The 19,632-nt window shown below is 41.7% G+C and overlaps 1 protein-coding gene across 5 annotated transcripts in view; it reads left to right on the forward strand.

The window, feature by feature from the left end:
- Positions 1-19,300, forward strand: part of SGMS2 (sphingomyelin synthase 2) — a 100,675-nt gene extending 81,375 nt beyond the window's left edge. For all 5 annotated transcript variants that reach the window (XM_055587918.1, XM_055587920.1, XM_055587919.1 and 2 more), the window contains exons 4-6: positions 6,302-6,455; positions 12,456-12,622; positions 14,543-19,300. In XM_055587918.1, the coding sequence (XP_055443893.1) occupies positions 6,302-6,455; positions 12,456-12,622; positions 14,543-14,746 (525 nt within the window). In that variant the 3' untranslated portion in view covers positions 14,747-19,300. The remainder of the gene's footprint in view (positions 1-6,301; positions 6,456-12,455; positions 12,623-14,542) is intronic.
- The last annotated feature ends 332 nt before the right edge of the window (positions 19,301-19,632 follow it).

The raw sequence follows: 19,632 nt of genomic DNA on the forward strand, positions 1-19,632 counted from the left end.
ATTGCGCCTACCCTTGCATTAAATGTTCCTTTGTTATCACCAGTTTTCATAAAGAGATCTCTAGTCTTTCCCATTCTATTGTTTTCCTCTATTTCTTTGCATTGTTCATTGAAGAAAGCCTTCTTATCTCTCCTTGCTGTTCTCTGGAACTTTGCATTCAGTTGGGTATGTCTTTCCCTTTCTCCCTTACCTTTTGCTTCTCTTCTTTCCTCAGCTATTTTTAAATTCTCAGGCAACCACTTTGCCTCCTTACATTTCTTTTTCTCTGGGATAGTTTTGGTCACCACCTCCTATACAGTGTTAGAAACGTCTGTCCATAGTTCTTCAGGCATTCTGTCTACCAGATCTAGTCCCTCGAATCTATTTGTCACCTCCACTGTATAATAATAAGGGATTTGATTTAGGTCCTACCTGAATGGCATAGTGGTTTTCCCTGCTTTCTTCCATTTAAGTCTGAATTTTGCAATAAGGAACTGATGATCTGAGCCACACTCAGCTCTAGGTCTTGTTTTTGCTGACTGTATAGAGCTTCTCCATCTTTGGCTGCAAAGAATATAATCAGTCTGATATCTATATTTACCATCTGGTGATGTCCATGTGGAGAGTCATCTCTTGTGTTGTTGGACAAAGCTGTTTGTTATGACTAGTATGTTGTTCTCTTGACAGAGCTCTGTTAGCCTTTGCCCTGCTTCATTTTGTACTCGAAGGCCAAACTTGCTTGTTATCTCTTTACTTTCTACTTTTGCATTCCAATCCCCTGTGATGAAAAGGACATATATTTTTTTGGTGTTAGTGCTAGGTCTTGTAGGTCTTCATAGAACCATTCGACTTGAGCTTCTTTGGCCTCAGTGGTTGGGGCATAGACTTGGATTACTGTTACGTTGAATGATTTGTCTTGGAAATGATCGGAGATCATTCTGTTATTTTTGAGACTGTACCCAAGTACTGCATTGTGGACTCTTCTGTTCACTAAGAGGGCAGCTCCATTTCTTCTGCAGGATTCTTGCCCACAGTAGTAGATATAATGGTCATCTGAATTAAATTCACCCATTTACTGAGACAGAATGTGAGAATGGATACTGAGACTATTGTAAGCAGGATTTATAGTTTCTCCAGGTAGAGTCATTTCTCAAGAGAGCTGTTAATCATCTTAGACTCCAGTGTGCCCTGGTTTATAAAAAAGGAAACGTGCAAATCATGTGCTTTCTGGGCAAGGGAGTAAAGCCTAACATTTTTTACTGAACACTAAGCAGATGTCCAAGGTGGAGAGAAAAAATAGAGTTGTTCTAAAGAAGTCAACAGTCTCCTTCACCAAATATAGATGTGGTTTGAGAAGCTCTAATTTTCTAAAGCCATCAAGGCAGAAAGTGTGTGTAATTAAAACAGTGTACATATTGAATTAAACATTGGCTGATTTTTAGTGAAACTAATTTAAGGCATGGGAGAAGTTCAGAGGCATAATAAATACTTCTAAGGGGTTATTGTGGTGGGTTAAATGAGGAAATGGCCACAGGAGAGAAGGCAAGCCCATCCTAGTAAAAGGTGTGATTTACAGGGATGAATTGCTATGTTTACAGAAAGAAGTAAATTGGAGATTATCTTCTATGGAAAATGTACAATTTTCAGAAGCCACAAGAGCAGATGTTACTGCTGAGTAACTGAGGTGCAAAGACTTGCAGGGAAGCTCTAGGGACATCCTTGCCAATTGGCCCCTGTGTTCAATTGTCAAGACCCAGACCCTCTTTCTGAAGCATCAGCAGGGTTTGGGTGCCTAGACTGTGGCTCAGTAAAGCAAACACCCATCAGTTTGTTTGACTAGGGATGACGTGGTTTGACAGAACAGGGAGCAGAATTGCATTTTAAATGTAGTCCAGCCTCCGGCTTCCAGCGCTCCTTAGATTTGTGGTTACAAAACTGTTAGATAATATACCTGTCTCCTTTGCTGCTGACTCTATAGAATGCCCTTAGTGACTGAGAGCAATGACACGACTGTGTGTTCTGAAACCACTTGCCCTGGAAGGATGTCTGACCGGTCAGTGATGCCTGACGTCACCTGTTACTCACGGGGTGTGGTCACAGAAGCCACTGCAGTGAAAGGCCCTCGCTAGAATCGTTGGCTTGCAGTCTTCTGGTTGCCTTCCTTCCTTCTCCATCCTAGGGTTTAAGTCCTTAGGTTATGATTTGCTTCATCCCACCCACCCAAACTTCAGTTTTCAGGCACAACATTTGAGTTCTGACAGTTGTGTTTAGATGGATGTTGGCCTAGTTATGAGGACTCGCATGAAATGCTTCAGGTTTTCAAATCCCTTTTTCCACAGGATTGTTGGGCTGGCACAGTTACTTTCCTTTTCCCAAGAAAGCTGCCCTCTCATCCTTGCTGTAGAGGTCCAGAGGACCTCTTCTCTTCTAAATTGAAGGGAATGTATGGATGGGAAGGTTTCTGGTTTGGCAGCAGCCAAGTTGATCTCTTTTGTACATAAGTTATTTTTGTGGGAAATGGTGTGTGGAGGTCATAGGTGGAGGAGCCCTTGAGAACACTGAGCTCTGTCTGCTTTGGCTATTATGATCAATGCTTCTCTTTCTGTTTTTTTACATCTTCAAGTCTATATTCAGAAATAGCATAGAATGGTATAAAAAATGAGGAAATTAAGAGGAACTAGAATTTAAGTGGTGTATGCTGGAGGTCCCAATGAAATAGAACAGATCTAGGGTTTCCCTCGGAGAAGGCAATGGCACCCCACTCAAGTACTTTTGCCCGGGAAATCCCATGGATGGAGGAGCCTGGTAGGCTGCAGTCCATGGGGTCGCTGAGGGTCAGACTCGACTGAGCGACTTCACTTTCACTTTTCCCTTTCATGCACTGGAGAAGGAAATGGCAACCCACTCCAGTGTTCTTGCCTGGAGAATCCCAGGGACTGGGGAGCCTGGTGGGCTTCCGTCTATGGGGTCGCCCAGAGTCGGACACGACTGAAGTGACTTAGCAGGGTTTCCCTGGTGACTCAGAAGGTAAAGAATCTACCTGCAATGCAGGAGACCTAGGTTCAATCCCTAGGTCGGGAAGATCCCCTGGAGGAGGGAATGGCTACTGACTCTAGGATTCTTGCCTGGAGAATCCCATGGGCAGAGGAGCCTGGCAGGCTACAAGCCCCAGGGTCTGAAAGAATCGAACATGACTGAAGCGACTGAGGATGCACACACACAGGAAAAAACCCACTAATCTCAGCTCTGTTACCCACCCCTTCCCCAGTTTTCTTTCCACCCTCTTTTTACACTTCCTTTCTTGAAGTTCTATTTGGCACTTATGCCGAGCGTGTTCTGACGTCTAAGATAGCAGTGACAGGATTGAGAGATTAAGAACTGAGAAAGTACAGGAGGAGCAGAAGAGAGCCCTTGCTCTGTCCTGTGAACTGCTATTGCAGATCTTCATACCTGAACACTGCTGGAAGGGAGGGGGGCGGGGAGAATGGGTGGCGGTAGTATTTTCGCTCCTGGTTTGGTTATACCTTTGGATTAAGTGTTTTTGCACTTAGAAAATCCAAGCATTGAATTGGGGTAGGTGAGTGGATTAAAAAAAAATTATTATGGTTTTGAAGTGAAGAATAATGTGTTCTTAAAACTGAGAACACAATGGTCGGGTGGAGTGTACGTACCTTTTTATTTGATCTCAGTGTTGACAGTCTGTACCAACCGCACAACCAGAAATTCCTGAAGGTCCACCTCAGATCTGATAAAGCGCGTGCTGGATTCCATCCTGCACATCAAGGGCTTTCACAGCATTTCATGTGGTTTGCAGTGAGTCCTGCAGCTCTGTCAACAGTCCTTCTCTTCCCCGGGTATGCATCCTTTGAAAAGCGAGAAAGTAGTGAAAGTGTTAGTAATTCAGTCATGTCCGACTCTTTGTGACCCCATGGACTGTAGCCCACCAGGCTCCTCTGTCTATGGGATTCTCCAGGCAAGAGTACTGGAGTGGGTTGCCATGCTCTTCACCAGCAGATCTTCCCAACCCAGGGATTGAACCTGTGTCTCTCATGTCTCCTGCATTGGCAGGCAGGTTCTTTACCACTAGCATGCCCTGGGAATCCCCTGTGGATCCTTTACTGCCTTCTAGCTCTATCTTTTCAAGGCAGGGTCACGTGTTACTTACATTTTTGTTTTAAGGACTGTCAACTCAATGAAACCTGTATGTTCTCTCGGATTTGCCTCCTGGGCTTGGCCTGAGCCAACTTTGGAAGGAGTTTCCTTGAAACCTCCAGTTTCTTACCTTGACCTCTAATCCTATTTCCCATCATCTTGTGCTACAGAACCCTACACTTAACTGTCACCTCAGCATAGTGTGTTTGGCTTTTTACAGGGGTCATCTGAATACCAGACATGTTTCCAGATCCATAAGATACTTTTCATTGGAAAATTTTTAGACAAAGATTCCTGCCCCCGTTCCTATGGTACTGAACAGGATGGTTTTCCACCTGCTTTGGAGACTGGACTGTCCTCTTACCCATCTGTACACATCTTACCCTCTTTTACCACTGCACGTCTACTTGGACTAGACACTACCTGTCTACACTGCCAAAGACTTGAACCACCACTGTGATCGGGTTGGCTACGTGTCAGGGGCCAGTTGCCTAGAAGGATTGTCACTGAGTGTGAAAGGCAGCGTGTCACATAGGTGTGTGCACAGGCCCCAAGTGAATAGTCATTGACCGTCTTTCTATATTTCTCTTCTCATGTCTACTCTTACTTCGTTTTATTTCTGAGTATCATTCTTTGCTTTTCTAAACCTATTCACTTGATATTAGGCTGATCCGAAGTCTTCCACCCCGTGGCCCAGCATTTAAGTATTCCAATTTCTCATGTATTCCCGCTCAGTCCACTATTCCTTCCCGTATACCTAAGGTTTGGGTTTTGTTGTTGTTTTTTAGTACAATTTTTAAAGGTTACACTCCACTTACAGTTATTATGAAATATTGGTTGTATTCCCTGTGTTGTACAATACATCCTTGAGACTTTTTTTTAAATTGGAGGATAATTGCTTTACAATGTTATATTGATTTCTGCCATACAACAATGGGAAGCGGTCAAAATTGTATATAAACCCCCTCCGTCTGGAACCTCCCTCCCCTCTCTCGCCCCACCCCTCTAGATCATCACAGATCGCCAGGCTGCTCTCCCTATGTTGTAGAGCAGCTTCCCACTACTTTCTCAGTTCAGCCTATCCTCTCCTTGCCCCGCTGTGTCTGCAAGTCCGTCCATAAAACCTGTAATCCTGGGCAATCTAGGGGCAAGAAGTCATCACTTGTGCTCCACTGAAAGATAAAAGTTGATGGGTCTAAACCTTTGGGTTGACGATGGCTTGTGCCCACAAGTGCATCTCCGTTTCTTACACCCAGCAGTTTGTACCTCCACGTCCCCACCCCTGTGTTGCCTCTCTCCCCGGCTCTGTCTTCTCGTTGGTAACCACTAGTTTCTTCTGTATATCTGTCAGTCTGCTTCTTTTTTTGTTATATTCACTAGTTTGTTGCATTTTGTAGTAGATTCTACATGTAAGAGAGATCTGTATGCTTAAGTTTGAATGGGTTATAAACCTTTGACTATTGTATCAAACTCCTGCCCTAGTCCGTCATTGTCTCCTGTGTCATCATGATGGCTTCTCGGGGCTTCTCCACCCTCGCCCAGGCGAGCCCTTCGCTGACCCCCTGCCATGGCACACAGATTATTGCTCTGAGAATGCTTTTCCTGATCAAGCCACTCCTTTTAAAGCAACCAGTGCATCGCTAATCCATCATTTTCAAACCTATTTAAATTATTTAACAAATTGCAGCTCTTTTTAACTGCAGATGTTTGGATCAGACATTAATACAACTATATGCACCCCCTAGGCTGCCCACTTGACACAAGGTAGGAATACTCTGTAGAGTATTAGTAATGTGGAGGGCAGCCGAATCAAATATTAACTATCCGAAACCCCGACTTCCCCTGCAAAGAGGAAAGAGAGGAGCTTTGATCTTTTCAGTGCATAACTGTGGTGAAGTCATTGGTTATTAATATTTTTAAAAGCTTTGCCCAAGGACACACCACCACCAAGACGTATTATTAGTAACATACTGAATAATTTAAAACGTGTCACTAAAACTGGCCAATGCAATGAATAAAACCCAGTTTGAGGAGCTTCCCCCTTGGATTCTTTTTGACTTAAAAAGGAAAAAAATCACAACTGATGACCTTTGTAAATGTCACATAAATTAGGCTAACGCTTGATTGATCAGCTTGTGAATTTTCTTCCTGATCTTCTTGTGTCATTCAGCTCAACGGAGACTCTCAGGCCAAAGTACAGCGGATTCTACGGCTGATCTCTGGCGGTGGATTGTCCATAACGGGATCACACATCTTGTGTGGGGACTTCCTCTTCAGCGGCCACACAGTTGTGCTGACGCTTACTTATTTGTTCATCAAAGAATGTAAGTGATAACTCATTGCTGCTTTGTTGACTCTCGCAGTGACTGCAATCCCTAGGCCCTGAAACTGATGAGCGCTTATTCTGTTGAAATGGAGAGCCATGGAAAGAGGGGTGTGTGTGTGTATATTAAAAATCATTTCAACCAGTCATGAACACTGAAGGGTTAAATCTTAGCCCTGGCTTCTTGCTAACATTCAGCATGTCTCCAAAATGTCTCCCTCCTTGGTTAGTACTTAAGGTGTGTGCATGCTAAGTCACTTGAGTTGTGTCCGACTTTGCAACCCTATGGACTGTAGCTCGCCAGACTCCTCTGTCTCTGGGATTTTCCAGGCAAGAATACTGGAGTGGCTTGCCATTTCCTACTCCAGGGGCTCTTCCTAACCTAGGGATCAAACCAGAGTCTCTTATAGTCTCTTGTTTTGGCAGGTGGATTCTTTTCCACTAGTGCTACCAAGGTATGAAAGGCTATTTTAATGTTGGAATTAAGAGGAATCGTTGTTAAGTTTATTGCAAAAAGAATCAGTGTGCTCCAGAGCCAAATGGGAAGGACTTTTGAGTGAAATTTCCATTTTACGGATTCATTTCATCATCCCCAATGCTTTGATTAATGTTTTCCTCTTTTGTAACTTTTCCTTGTCCCACTTTATTCTAATTTTGTCACTTCTAGTAGCTTTCTATGCTTTAATAGGCATCTTCATGAAACATTTTGCCAATTCTGACCATTTCACTGGGACGACCCAGAGGGATGGAATGGGGAGGGAAGAGGGAGGAGGGTTCAGGATGGGGAACACATGTATACCTGTGGCGGATTCATTTTGATATTTGGCAAAACTAATACAGTTATGTAAAGTTTAAAAATAAAATAAAATTAAAAAAAAATTTCCATCCATTCAAAAATATTTTGAAGTTTAACTGTCTGATTTAAGTTAGGCTGTAGAAATTTTATAGTATTTAAAAAAAAAAAAGCAACATGGAGATGAGAATGTGAAATATCTTTCCATATTTATATACTTAATTCTCATTATACAAAATTCTTGTGTATTCCAATAACTTCATGGGGAGCGGGCCTAGAATAATATCTTGTTCATTGGACAGAGGGGTGGGGACTGTATTTGATTTTGGCTGCCAGCACATCCCCTTGTAGATTTCTGAGGCTTTGTGTAGTTGGGCCCATTATTTCAAAATTCTTTTGAAGTAGTGATGCTTCTTCTTCCATTTTTACCAGCTGGTCAGTATTACCCTTCATCTTCAACTGCAAGATACCCCATCCCCATGCCAGTGTTCTTTTGGAGTCTTGTCTCAATTCTGTTCACTTGCAAAGCATATCATAAGGGTCTTTGGGCAGAAAGCAGGGGTAGGAGACCTCCCTTCTGTCCCCTTTGCTCAGTTCTCTCCCTTCTTCTTTTAACCATCATCAATCCAAACAGGTTTAGACCCATCAAGGTTTATCTTCCAGTGGAGCAGAGGTGAATTCTTGCCCTTAGATTGCCTGGGATATATAGGTTTTAATTCTGCTTTGAGGGCATTATGCCAAAGAGATGAGAGTCTCTGTAGTAGATGAAGTCTTTTTGTTTTTTGATGGCAATTGTATATCTTCTGAATTGTTTTCTTTCTAAATGCTACATACAAGCCTTGAGTAGGGTGAACAGTCTGTGAAGTGTTGGGCCTTTGTCACACTGTCTGCCTTGAAGGCAGAGGGCCTTCGGCACCTTTCCTGTCTTCTTTATGTTCTTACACTGTTGGGGAAGTGGCGGAAGACAGGAACCTAGCTCTGGCTGGGCACCAGTATCTCCTTCAACTCCAGTCTTCTGAAATTTCTAATACCTGGTTGTTGGTTCTGGGTGGTGGGCAGAGCGATTTATGTTGTGTGTGGGTCTCATTCTAACTTCTGCTCTGGAAAGGTCCCATCTCTGTGTAAGGTCAGTCACTTTCCGGTTTAGAGGTTCATTTGGGTGGTACAATCTTCCCTCTAATCTGTACATCATAAAAGCTTATAGAAGATGAGGATGATGGCAGGGAGATGTTACAAGTTAAGAGTGAAGCTACTGTGGGTGGAAAACAAGGTAATGAAGAGAAAATACCCCCAGGAAACTGAGGGTCAGTTTGATAACTGAAGACGAGGTGGCATTACCAATAACAACAAGTAGAGTACTTCCTCTGTGCTGGGCACTATTCTAAGCCCTTGGTGCAGATTGGCTTATTTAATCCCTGCAACCACCCAGGAGGGAAGCACTGTTTTCTCCCATTTTTTCAGAGGAAATTTAAGCATAAGGAAAGTGAGTGAATTAGCCACAGTCCACAGTTAGTAACTGAGGCTGACTTCAGCAGTTCCACTATCAGTTTCGTGGCTCTGTTTAGAATTTTTGGAAACCCAAGTTGTCTGATCTGGTAGAATTGGTAAGAAATGGACAGAGGAGCCTGGTAGGCTGCAGTCCATGGGGTTGCTAGGAGTCGGACATGACTGAGCAACTTCACTTTCACTTTTCACTTTCATGCATTGGAGAAGGAAATGGCACCCCACTCCAGTATTCTTGCCTGGAAAATCCCAGGGACGGGGGAGCCTGGTGGGCTGCCGTCTATGGGATCTCTAGGAGTCGGACACGACTGAGCAACTTCACTTTCACGCATTGGAGAAGGAAATGGCACCCCACTCCAGTATTCTTGCCTGGAAAATCCCAGGGACGGGGGAGCCTGGTGGACTGCCGTCTATGGGATCTCTAGGAGTCCGACACGACTGAGCAACTTCACTTTCACTTTTCACTTTCATGCATTGGAGAAGGAAATGGCAAGCCACTCCAGTGTTCTTGCCTGGAGAATCCCAGGGACGGGGGAGCCTGGTGGGCTGCTGTCTATGGGGTCGCACAGAGTCGGACACGACTGAAGCGACTTAGCAGCAGTAGCAGCAGCAGCCTGGATGTTGGCTTATTGTTGTTCCTTTACCTCAGCGCAATAGGGCAACTTCATAATTATTTCTCTACTTTAATAAAGGCAAGTGCAGGACGTAGACACGTTTCCTTCCAAAGGTATGATGGTTTGGGCTTGAGATCTTTAAACTTGTGTAAGTTTGCATATAGCAGGGAAAGAATTACATTCTGCTTTCTCTAAGCTTTGGTGAGAAAGAAAAGGGCAAATCTGTAACACTGGATACAAACCCAACTTTAGGATCTGCTCTGTATGGCCACGTATCCCATGTTTAGGTCCGCTTCCTATGCAATTAGGGGAAACAGTCAGCTTCTAAATTATACCATGTATTGTTGTTATGAGTAAGCAGTGGATCCAGTGGTTTCTTTGAAGATTCTGCTGCTAGAGTTAGATGCATCATTTGTGTATTTTTGCTTTCCCGACTTTTGATCATTTGGGACACTCCTTGTTTGACATTCTGTTGTCATGAGTGGATTATCATCGGGACCTAGGTTCCTTCCTTATAAAGTTAGCCTGGAGAAATCCACCTTGCTCTTAGTACCAAATGTCTTACTAGTTGAGAAAACCTTTCCTTTCTTTTTCTTTTTCACCTTGCTACTGCACAGAGTCCACTGTCTCTGGTAGTCATTGACAAGCAGGGATGGGGTCCCACACAGAGAGTGGAGTTCATTAAGAATTGTCATCATCTCTCAGCTCAAGGTTATCCCTGGCGATGGAATCAGAGAGCAGAGAGGATTGCCATTTTGCCATTTCTGTTTCAAAATAGTTTGTATTAGATCTTTTATTTGGGTCCACCAGTGTTCTCAATTAATGAGCAGTGGTCCCAATGTAGTAGCTAGAAGGGAATATATGTTTATGGGAGAGCAGTGCTAGGGTGTCTAGATATTCCTAAAGTCTGATTTTCAATTCTGTGAGTAGCAAATTGGTCATTCGGGCCACCTCCTTACTCCCCACCTACTTCAGCTTTGCTTCTTGTGCGTAAGTGTTAATCGCTCAGTCGTGTCCGACTCTGCAACCCCATGGACTGTAGCCCACCAGGCATCTCTGTCCATGGGATTTTGCAGGCAAGAATACTAGAGTGGGTTGCCATTTCCTCTTCCAAGCGATCTTCCTGACCCAGGGGCGGAACCAGGGTCTCCTGCGTTGGCAGGCAGATTCTTTACCATGTAAGCCACCAGGGAAGCCCCTCTTGTGGATAAATCAACACAAAGTAGTTCTGGTTTGCTCAAGCATTTTGAACTTTTAAGGTAAATAGCAGGTGACCCGTGAGGATGGGAAGGAAGCAAGGCTGGTGTGAGATTTCAGGGAAGGGTAAGGGTGCTGTGGTGCTGGAGAATGCATATTTAGTGAGAGCTCCAGATTTCTGCATGTTACTTCAGTTTTTAACATTCAGAGCCTAACAGAACAGTTATGGGGACTGGATCTGACCCCCCACATTACGGAAGTAAGGCTATTCCCGGCTATAAAATTCTCAGATTCCATGAGCTATTGGCTGGAACCTGGTGGCAGGATGAAGCAAGTAAGAATTGATGAGTTGTACATTCAGAAGTACGAAATCAGACTTTCAAATACAAATACAGGTTTATCATATTACTGTTCCACGTTGGACCTAAAGAGCAGTAGCTATTTTATTTTTTATTTGAACCATGCCTAATTTGATGTATCATGTAAAGTTCTGGAAATGGATCTTTTTGCTATTCAACCATTCTTCCACACTTCAAAGTAAATATCACCATAAAAATAATCACAGTTAAATATGAAATAAATTTCAGTATTAAATTATTATCTTTGTGAGCTAATAAAGCTTTAAAATAGAAAAAAAAACAGTTATTCAAGAGAAAGAAGACTTATTGGAAATGAGTGCTGGTTCCATTTATACCTGTGTCATTACGGCCTGTGTGGGAAGGTTGGGGGTGCAGGATCATGTTTAACCTGTGAAGGGCCTTGCTGCTGCTGCTAAGTCACTTCAGTCGTGTCCGACTCTGTGCGACCCCGTAGACGGCAGCCCACCAGGCTCCCCCGTCCCTGGGATTCTCCAGGCAAGAACACTGGAGTGGGTTGCCATTTCCTTCTCCAATGCATGAACGTGAAAAGTGAAAGTGAAGTTGCTCAGTTGTGTCCGACTCTTAGCGACCCCATGGACTGTAGCCTTCCAGGCTCCTCCATCCATGGGATTTTCCAGGCAAGAGTACTGGAGTGGGGTGCCATTATCTTCTCCGGTGACAGGCTTTAGTTCTCTCTTAAAGCTGATCAGTGTCATGAACTTAGTGGCCTCACTAGGTAAGGCTCAAACCCATAAGTGAGTTAGCAAGAATCCTAAGCTTTTACTTTGCTGTTGTTGTTCAGTCACTAAGTCATGTCTGACACTTTTGCAACCCCATGGACTGTAACCCACCAGGCTCCTCTGTCCATGAGATTTCCCAGGCAAGAATGCTGGAGTGGGTTCCCATTTTCTTCTCCAGAAGCCACATCTTCTTCACTGCAGGTGGATTCTTTACCACTGAGCCACCTGGGAAGCCCAAGCTTTATATAGGGACTGTCCTGTAGTTGCTATCGGCAATAACAGTATAAAATTGCTGAGAATCAAAATATTGCTAGGCACAAATGCCATTTTTCTCTCCTGCAGAAATGAAAATAAGTTTATATGTAAGAATGAAAATCACTCTTGCTTTGTCATCCCTTGTTTTCATAGACAATACCTTTTTCTTTTGACCTCTACCCTTTTTCTTTCCAGTGGGGTCCCTACGGGAGCCAGTGTGAGCCAATGCCAACCTAATGTGAAATAATTCTGTTCTCTTCCTTATTATTAACCTGCGTGAGCAAACCTAGAGCAGTGTTAGCAACCTGTGCAGGGAAATGACTATCAGACCTGCTACCAGCAGCCTCCCCTGCCCCCCTGACCCTCAACCTGAGCAAATCCTGGGCAGTTCACAGTGACTCATAATTTTGGGTTATCCATTTTCTCCGCCAGTGACTTCTTGGCCTTAGAAAGACTTCTCGCAGGTCTTTAGGGTAGACTGTCCTCATTCAGTTCATCTCGGGGAATGCTTCTTAACTCTGCCACTTTTCTGCTGTCCAGATTCGCCTCGCCACTTCTGGTGGTATCACTTAATCTGCTGGCTGCTGAGCGCTGCCGGAATCATCTGCATTCTGGTAGCACACGAACACTATACCGTCGATGTGATCGTTGCCTATTACATCACAACTCGGCTCTTCTGGTGGTACCATTCCATGGCCAACGAAAAGGTGAGAGCAGTGAAATTATCCTTGGATAAGTTCTTTAAAGGCAGGGGACCCCCTTTGCACACAGCGGGGGTTTCATGTAGCTTAATGGGAATAACTGGAGAAGGAAATGGCAATCCACTCTAGCACTCTTGCCTGGAAAATCCCATGGACGGAGAAGCCTGATAGGCTACAGTCCATGGGGTCGCAGAGAGTCAGACACGACTGAGCGACTTCACTTACTTACTTACTTAATGGGAATAGCTGCTGTTGCCACCTAAATGGGTGGTTGAGGTCAATTGCCTTATAGGGATGACTGCCTCTTAAAGAATGTCACACATATAAATGACATTTAAGGGTAAAATGCTGTGTAATTGTAAAGCACAGTGTTTTACTCATCAGGTAACGTATAGGAGAATTAAAATTGGATAAAAATTTAGGAGCCTTCTCTGTAGAGGCTTTGTTGTGCAGCTGGGTGGGACTGTGCTTGCACTCAGAGAACTTATTTTGAAGAAGACACCAACTCTTTTAAAGTCAGGCAAAAATGAGTAACTCATGAATAACTGGACTTTGTACATCTTTCAGTGGTACTATGCTCTCTGACTTCCCTTCTTATCCTTCCTTCCTTATTTCTGCTGCCTCTTGTTCCCATATGACTGTCTTTTTCTTCTCCCATTCATTCTCAAAGAGGTGGCTCAGATGTCATCTCTTCTGAGAAGCCTTGCCTATCTCCTGCTCTCTGCCTCTAGTCTCAAGACAGAATGATCCCTTCACCGTGTCTTCCTAGCCTTAGTGTATGTCCTTGGTGTTAACAGAGTTAGTCTGCGTGCCATGATTTACTTATCTGGGGATGTGAGAAAAAAAAGTGAGAAGTGTTAGTCACTCAGTTGTTTCTGACTCTGCAATGCTAAGGACTGTAGCCCGCCAGGCTCCTCTGTCCATGGGATTCTCCAGGCAAGAATACTGGAGTGGGTTGCCGTTCCCTTCTCCAGGGAATCTTCCCAACCCAGGGATTGAACCTGGGTCTCCTGCTTTGCAGGCAGACTCCTTACTGTTTTAGCCTCCAGCGAAGCCCACTTATCTTGGGATATCTGATTATTGTCCGATACCACATTTTCCATATTGTCTGATGCTTACAGTGTTATGAGAATTTGTGAACAATGAAATATGCTATTCCCTATGGATCTAACTCCAGTTCTCGTTAGTGTTGTGCCCACTAATAAATGCCCTTTCTATGGATTACTTCATTTGTCCTTGTGGCTCTGTTTCCTACTTACGTCTTCCTTCTTCCGGTCCCATCTAGATATCTACTAATGCCACTGCACCGAAATCTTCATCTTTCCCCTTAAAGACTGTCAGCCTTATGAGCTCTCCTTTCACTCTTCCGTCTTCCTTGAGCCATAGATCTGACCACTCACACATCCTGAAAATTTTTCCTCCTGGAGATCTCTCACATCCATTCCTGAGTCTCCATTCTTCCTGGAATCTCAGGCAGATTTGCCTGAGCCACAAAGATGGGAGGGGTTCGAGGGTGGAGCCAGAGTCTTGTCAGAGTTGATGCACGCGTGCTAAGTCGCTGCAGTTTTGTCCAACTCTTTGTGACCCCATGGACTGTAGCCTGGCAGGCTCCTCTGTCCATGGGGATTCTCCAGGCAAGAATACTGGAGTGGCTTGCCATGCCTTTCTCCAGGGGATCTTCCCAGCCCAGGGATTGAACCTGTGTTTCTTATATCTCCTTCATTGGCAGGCGGGTTCTTTATCACTAGCGCCCCCTGGAAAGCCCTATCAGAGTTGGGGAAAGGAACAACGACGACTGTTGGCTTGAGATCCAGATTCTGCTGGTTTCCCTGTTCAGTTATAGCAAATGACAGTTCAATTCAGAAGCAAAGTAGGAGGCAAATCGTGAAAAATATGTCTCATTTTCCTGTTCTTTGTCTTTTACAGAACTTGAAGGTGTCGTCACAGACTAATTTCTTGTCTCGAGCGTGGTGGTTCCCCATCTTTTATTTTTTTGAGAAAAACGTACAAGGCTCGATCCCTTGCTGCTTTTCCTGGCCTCTGTCCTGGCCTCCTGGCTGCTTCAAATCATCTTGCAAGAAGTACTCACGGGTTCAGAAGATTGGTGAAGATAATGAGAAATCTACCTGAGGAGCAGAGCAGAGGCATCAGCTCTTACACCAAAAGAGTTAACGCTGTAACCAAAGGTATAGTTTTGATTTTTATTTTAGGAAAACTGATCACTAAAGGAAGAAGCGGACCAAGTTTTGTGCAAGTGATTAGAAAGATGAACGAAGTATTACCCTTTGACTGGTTTTTTTTTTTAATTCATCCTGAGAAAGTTAAAATTCTCCTTCGGCTCTTCATTCATTGGTGACAAGCCCTCCAATGGGGATTTTACTAATGAGCTTGTTAAAAGAGGTGCCAAAGAACATGCTACTCCTTCCTTATTCTTTCTCCAGGAAAGCTCTCTACTTCAGAATTTTTTCAGGATTTTTTTTTTTCCCTCCAAGGTCAAAAGAATTTGTTAAAATTTTAAATAAATAAAGATATCTGGATATAGACAGCTACTGTGTAAATAAAATCTCCAAATGTTGAGAGTGGTTTTTAGCGTTCGGCTTCGCAGCCGTGGGTTGTGAGTGACCTTTGGGTGAACCTTGCTTCTGCCCTGCCTCAGGGGAGGTCAGGGTCAGGTCTGGGAATATGTGCTGCTGCTACCAGCCAACGTACTATGTGTCATTTTCACTTTATTTTTTTTTAACTGATAATTTTATAACTTAAAAAGTGAACTAAGTCAATAGAGAAGTATTTGAGACACCCCGCAGATTTCACATGTGTGTAAATATTTCTAGATCCCTATGACAGGTTTACAGGAGACATGGCGCTGTGTATGCGAATGAGGGGGGCTTCTGTTCTCCACCTGGTAGATTCGCACCTGTACCCCCCAAGGCAGCCAACAGTGTAGCACAGGCTGAACATACATGGGTGTGTGAACTGACACTCCTGCCCTGTGGGGAACAAGCCTGTGTTTTTCTGCCAGGTCACACACACCCTGGCTGAGATCTGTCATGGAGCTGTGAATTGGAACTCAGAAATCCAATTGGTCACATGTCACTGAAAACCATTTCTTCCTAGTTCCATTGTGCTTTGTGGAAAAACCAAGAGGGGGTCCAAAAGTTGATCTCATCCTTGCCTTTTAGCAAGAGACTCGTTTCTTATGTACTGGTCCTAAGGACACATGCCACAGTTGAGTAATTTTACTTTGACCCTGAAATGATACCACGGTGCTGCACTGAAATCTGCGGTTGGAATGGGCGCGTTAGATGGTGACGGTTCCTCAGGAAAAGGGGGTAGCTGTTTCTCAAGTTCTTTCAGGTGATGTTAAAAAAAAAAAGATGGATTTTTAAAAAATCCGGCCAGATTTAGTGCATTGTTTAATGCTGTTGAATCTTTTGGATAATTCTTGGCTTGATTTCTTTAAACTTCTAGTAATCATAGAAAACAATTTAAGGTTACAAAATCATCAACAGTAGTCAGAGAGGGGAGAAGTCAGTATGGGTAGCAGGAGGCAGTTACATTTATATTGATGGTGAGGAATTCTCCCCACTTAGGATGGAAAACATCCCTAAGTTTGTCATTGTCGATGAGTCAGCCTTGACTCCATACACAAAATTGAACTTTACCTTGTCTAAGAGAAGCACAAAACAATTCTGTTCAGAAGGGTCATCATCCTTTGGTGCTAAAATTCTGTGCATGTTTTCAGTATAATTCTTTCTGTAAAAGAGAAACACTAAAGGTTGAATCAGAAGGCAGAAAGACTAACTTACTTATTTAAAACACGAATTGAAACCCTATACATCCTTGGCAGGTTTTGAAATGCAAGAAGTCTTTCCAGTATTTATTAGTAAGTCAATAAGAACCATATGTACAGCTTATGTGGTGTATTTAGCTATAATTCTCCATAATTTTCATTTGTTAAACATTGACGCTTGCGATAAGACAATGTATTCTACTTGAAAATACTGATTTTAAATTTCTCCTAATTGTGAGGAAAAGTGTCTGACACAGAAGCTTGAGTTTTGTTCTCCTAACACTGATATAGTCCTTGACCCTTGAATTCAAATAAAACAACTTGATATACCTTAGAGCCTCATTCAGCTATGTCTGGTATAACCCACTCTTTTTCAAATTAAGTAAGGAAAGGTGTTTAAGCTTTAAAAATCATGGTGTATTGATTATTGGACAACCTTGAAAACAGTATAAACTTTGCATTTTAATCAAGTAATCCAGTTTTTGTTTTTTTAAATGCCATCACCTTTTGAAGAACTTTAAAAACATCTATGACCCCATGTAAGGACACTACTGCTCCCATGTATATGCCACTGCTCTTTAATAAATGCTGTGGAAGCATGTGGTATGACAATAAGGGGAGAGGGGAATATTAGAGTTTCTAGATGGGAAAATAAGAGAAATAGCAAAACCCATTTACATTTAGGAAACCAAACTTGAGGTTCAACCCCATATGCCTCTTGGGGATATAAAACGTAAACAACTATTAGTCTTATTGTGGTGATAATTTCACAATATGTACAAAGAGATCATTACATTGTAAACCTAAAATTAATATAATGTTTTATGTCAATTTTACCTCGATTGAAAAAAACGTAATTTATGAGCTTGCCTTTTGAAACAACATAAGATCTTATCTATTATCCTTGTTTTTTTAAGCCAGTGCTCCAGTTTGAAGCTTTTTCTGTGATTAAGTCCTTGGTGCAATATTTCTATAATATATAATTTCTACGAATGATGCCACATTTAAAAAAAAATCTTTCAAGTGAAAATGAGTTCCTTTCAGATTCTTTTTTTTTTTTTTTGAGTTCCTACATTAGCTCTGAAAGTAAAGTCTTCTTACCCACTCAGTTCCACCCAAGGTAATTTGGAATTTGGTATTTAATTTCCTGGCATCTTGGGAAACAGGTTTTGCTATGGAAGGAAGGTGGGGCGGTGGCTGTGACTGAGGTGGTGGATAATGACAGCACGTGAGGGTCCTCGCTGTACAGCAGCGCCCTCTTGTGGAAATATGGTATATGACTTGGAACACAAACTAGACACAAGGGTATTTCCAAGGTTTGTTTTTTTTTTTTTTTTTTTTTAAAGGCATTTTAAAATTATTATTTTTACCAGTAATCTGAAAGCATCATGCAAAAGTAATAATTTTTTTCAAAAGGGATTATTTTAAAGGCATTTTAAACCTTTTCCAAAGGGAAAATGTGCTTAGATCACAGGGGTTATATAATTCTAATCTTTTATCCATCTGATCAAAGAAAATGTGCAGACCATTTTTACCTCTCACTATCACAATCATTAATGTCTCCCTTTATAACTTCCTATTCTTTGTTTACCTTGAAACACCAAGTTGGCCATCTTTCTTGTGTGTGTGTGTGTGTGTGTGTTTTGTTTTTTTTTTACATGCTAGAATTCATGCAGTTACTTTTTTGAGAGTTAACATCTTGTTCCTTGAACATTTTGAATATTTCTCTTAAAATTCTTTTATATTGTTGACTTTGGTTTGTGCTGGAAAGCTGATTTCAAATGTTAGCCAGTCTTAATACCCTCACTCCTGTAGTGTAAGGAAGTGTGCGAAGGAATTTCTTAATAAAAAAGTTTACATGTTTAAATCGGACATATTATAATTAATATGCCATGTGTTGAAGGCTTTTCTATTTGTATGTATAGTCCTTTTTTAATGTCATTGTGTTGCAATAATTTAACTCCTTTGACTTACTTGCTAAAAATATTTCTTCTATTAAGAAGTGCTCTTGACTTCAATACCTAAACACTGAAAATCATGTTGAAAGGTACCCAAAGATAAGTTTTTATACAGATACACACCTTGTAAGTTCTGATTTATATTATTGCTCATTAATCTAACTATGTTGTGTTCTGAATGAATCATGAATAAGAATAGCTGTTTATTGTGGATTTATTTAAAATTGTCCTTTAAAAGAAAAAGAAGAAGCTATAAGTTAATCTAATTGCCAAGTTGGAATTCATTATTTAGTTTACCTCCTATGCAATGATTAATGCTGCAAAATGTATGGTTATGTTTTGCTATATTCACAAAAGAAATATTACAAGGTTTGAGAGGTAGCTAATTGCATCTTTCGGAAATTTACTGTACTGTTTCAATGTGTTAAGTGCCTTGTTGTAAAGTAAAATTCTAAGTCTAGAATTCGTTATTTTCCTGACATATATTTTTCATTATGATATATACTGTATATTATTGTAATAGTTTTATTAAATGCTTATGTTTTAATTAAATATGTAAATTTCAGAAACTCTTTTCTCCTACCCACTGGTACCTTAATCATTGGTCTGTCATACAGATTTGAATTCAGGTTCTTTTTTTCAAAAGGGGAAATTCTCTTAGTTTAGAAATATGTTTTCCATGCTTGTGCTTTTGTGTTTGTTGAAACATTTCAGGAGGAATTTGGGCATGTTAACTATAGTTTGTACTTCAAAATGCCATTTTACATTTACATTTTAAGTGCCTAATTGTTAGTTAAAACTAATTTATGTTTCTATTCTATAAAAGAATGTGTCTACTTGGTTTCTAATCTCTTTGGCTTTGCTTAAACAAACAAAAAAAAAAACAAGAGCCTATACTTTGTATTTACCTAATAAACCACCGTGACATCAACAGTCTTTTCAAAATTAGTATTATGGGTTTTCTTCAATTAAAACAGATTATTGCTTTCTTTAAATGTTTGTAAAAAGTATTTAGTTTTAAGTAGTTATTAAAACCACAGGAGGGTTATTTTCTTCAAGCACTATTTTTTAAATAAGCTGATAACAGCATACTAATTAAACTGGGGTGTGTTATTTTCCTGCCCTTGGATTTAAGGTGAGAAATAATTCACAACAGTGTAAGGTCATTCGTGGAAAGGTATAAAATCAGGTCCCTGCTCCATAATTCAGAGTCTCATTGTTCACAGAGTAAAAAATAACAAAATGATAAATCATTCATTCTTCAAGGA

This window comes from Bubalus kerabau, chromosome 7, assembly GCF_029407905.1.
Source record: "Bubalus kerabau isolate K-KA32 ecotype Philippines breed swamp buffalo chromosome 7, PCC_UOA_SB_1v2, whole genome shotgun sequence".
Lineage (NCBI taxonomy): Eukaryota > Metazoa > Chordata > Mammalia > Artiodactyla > Bovidae > Bubalus > Bubalus kerabau.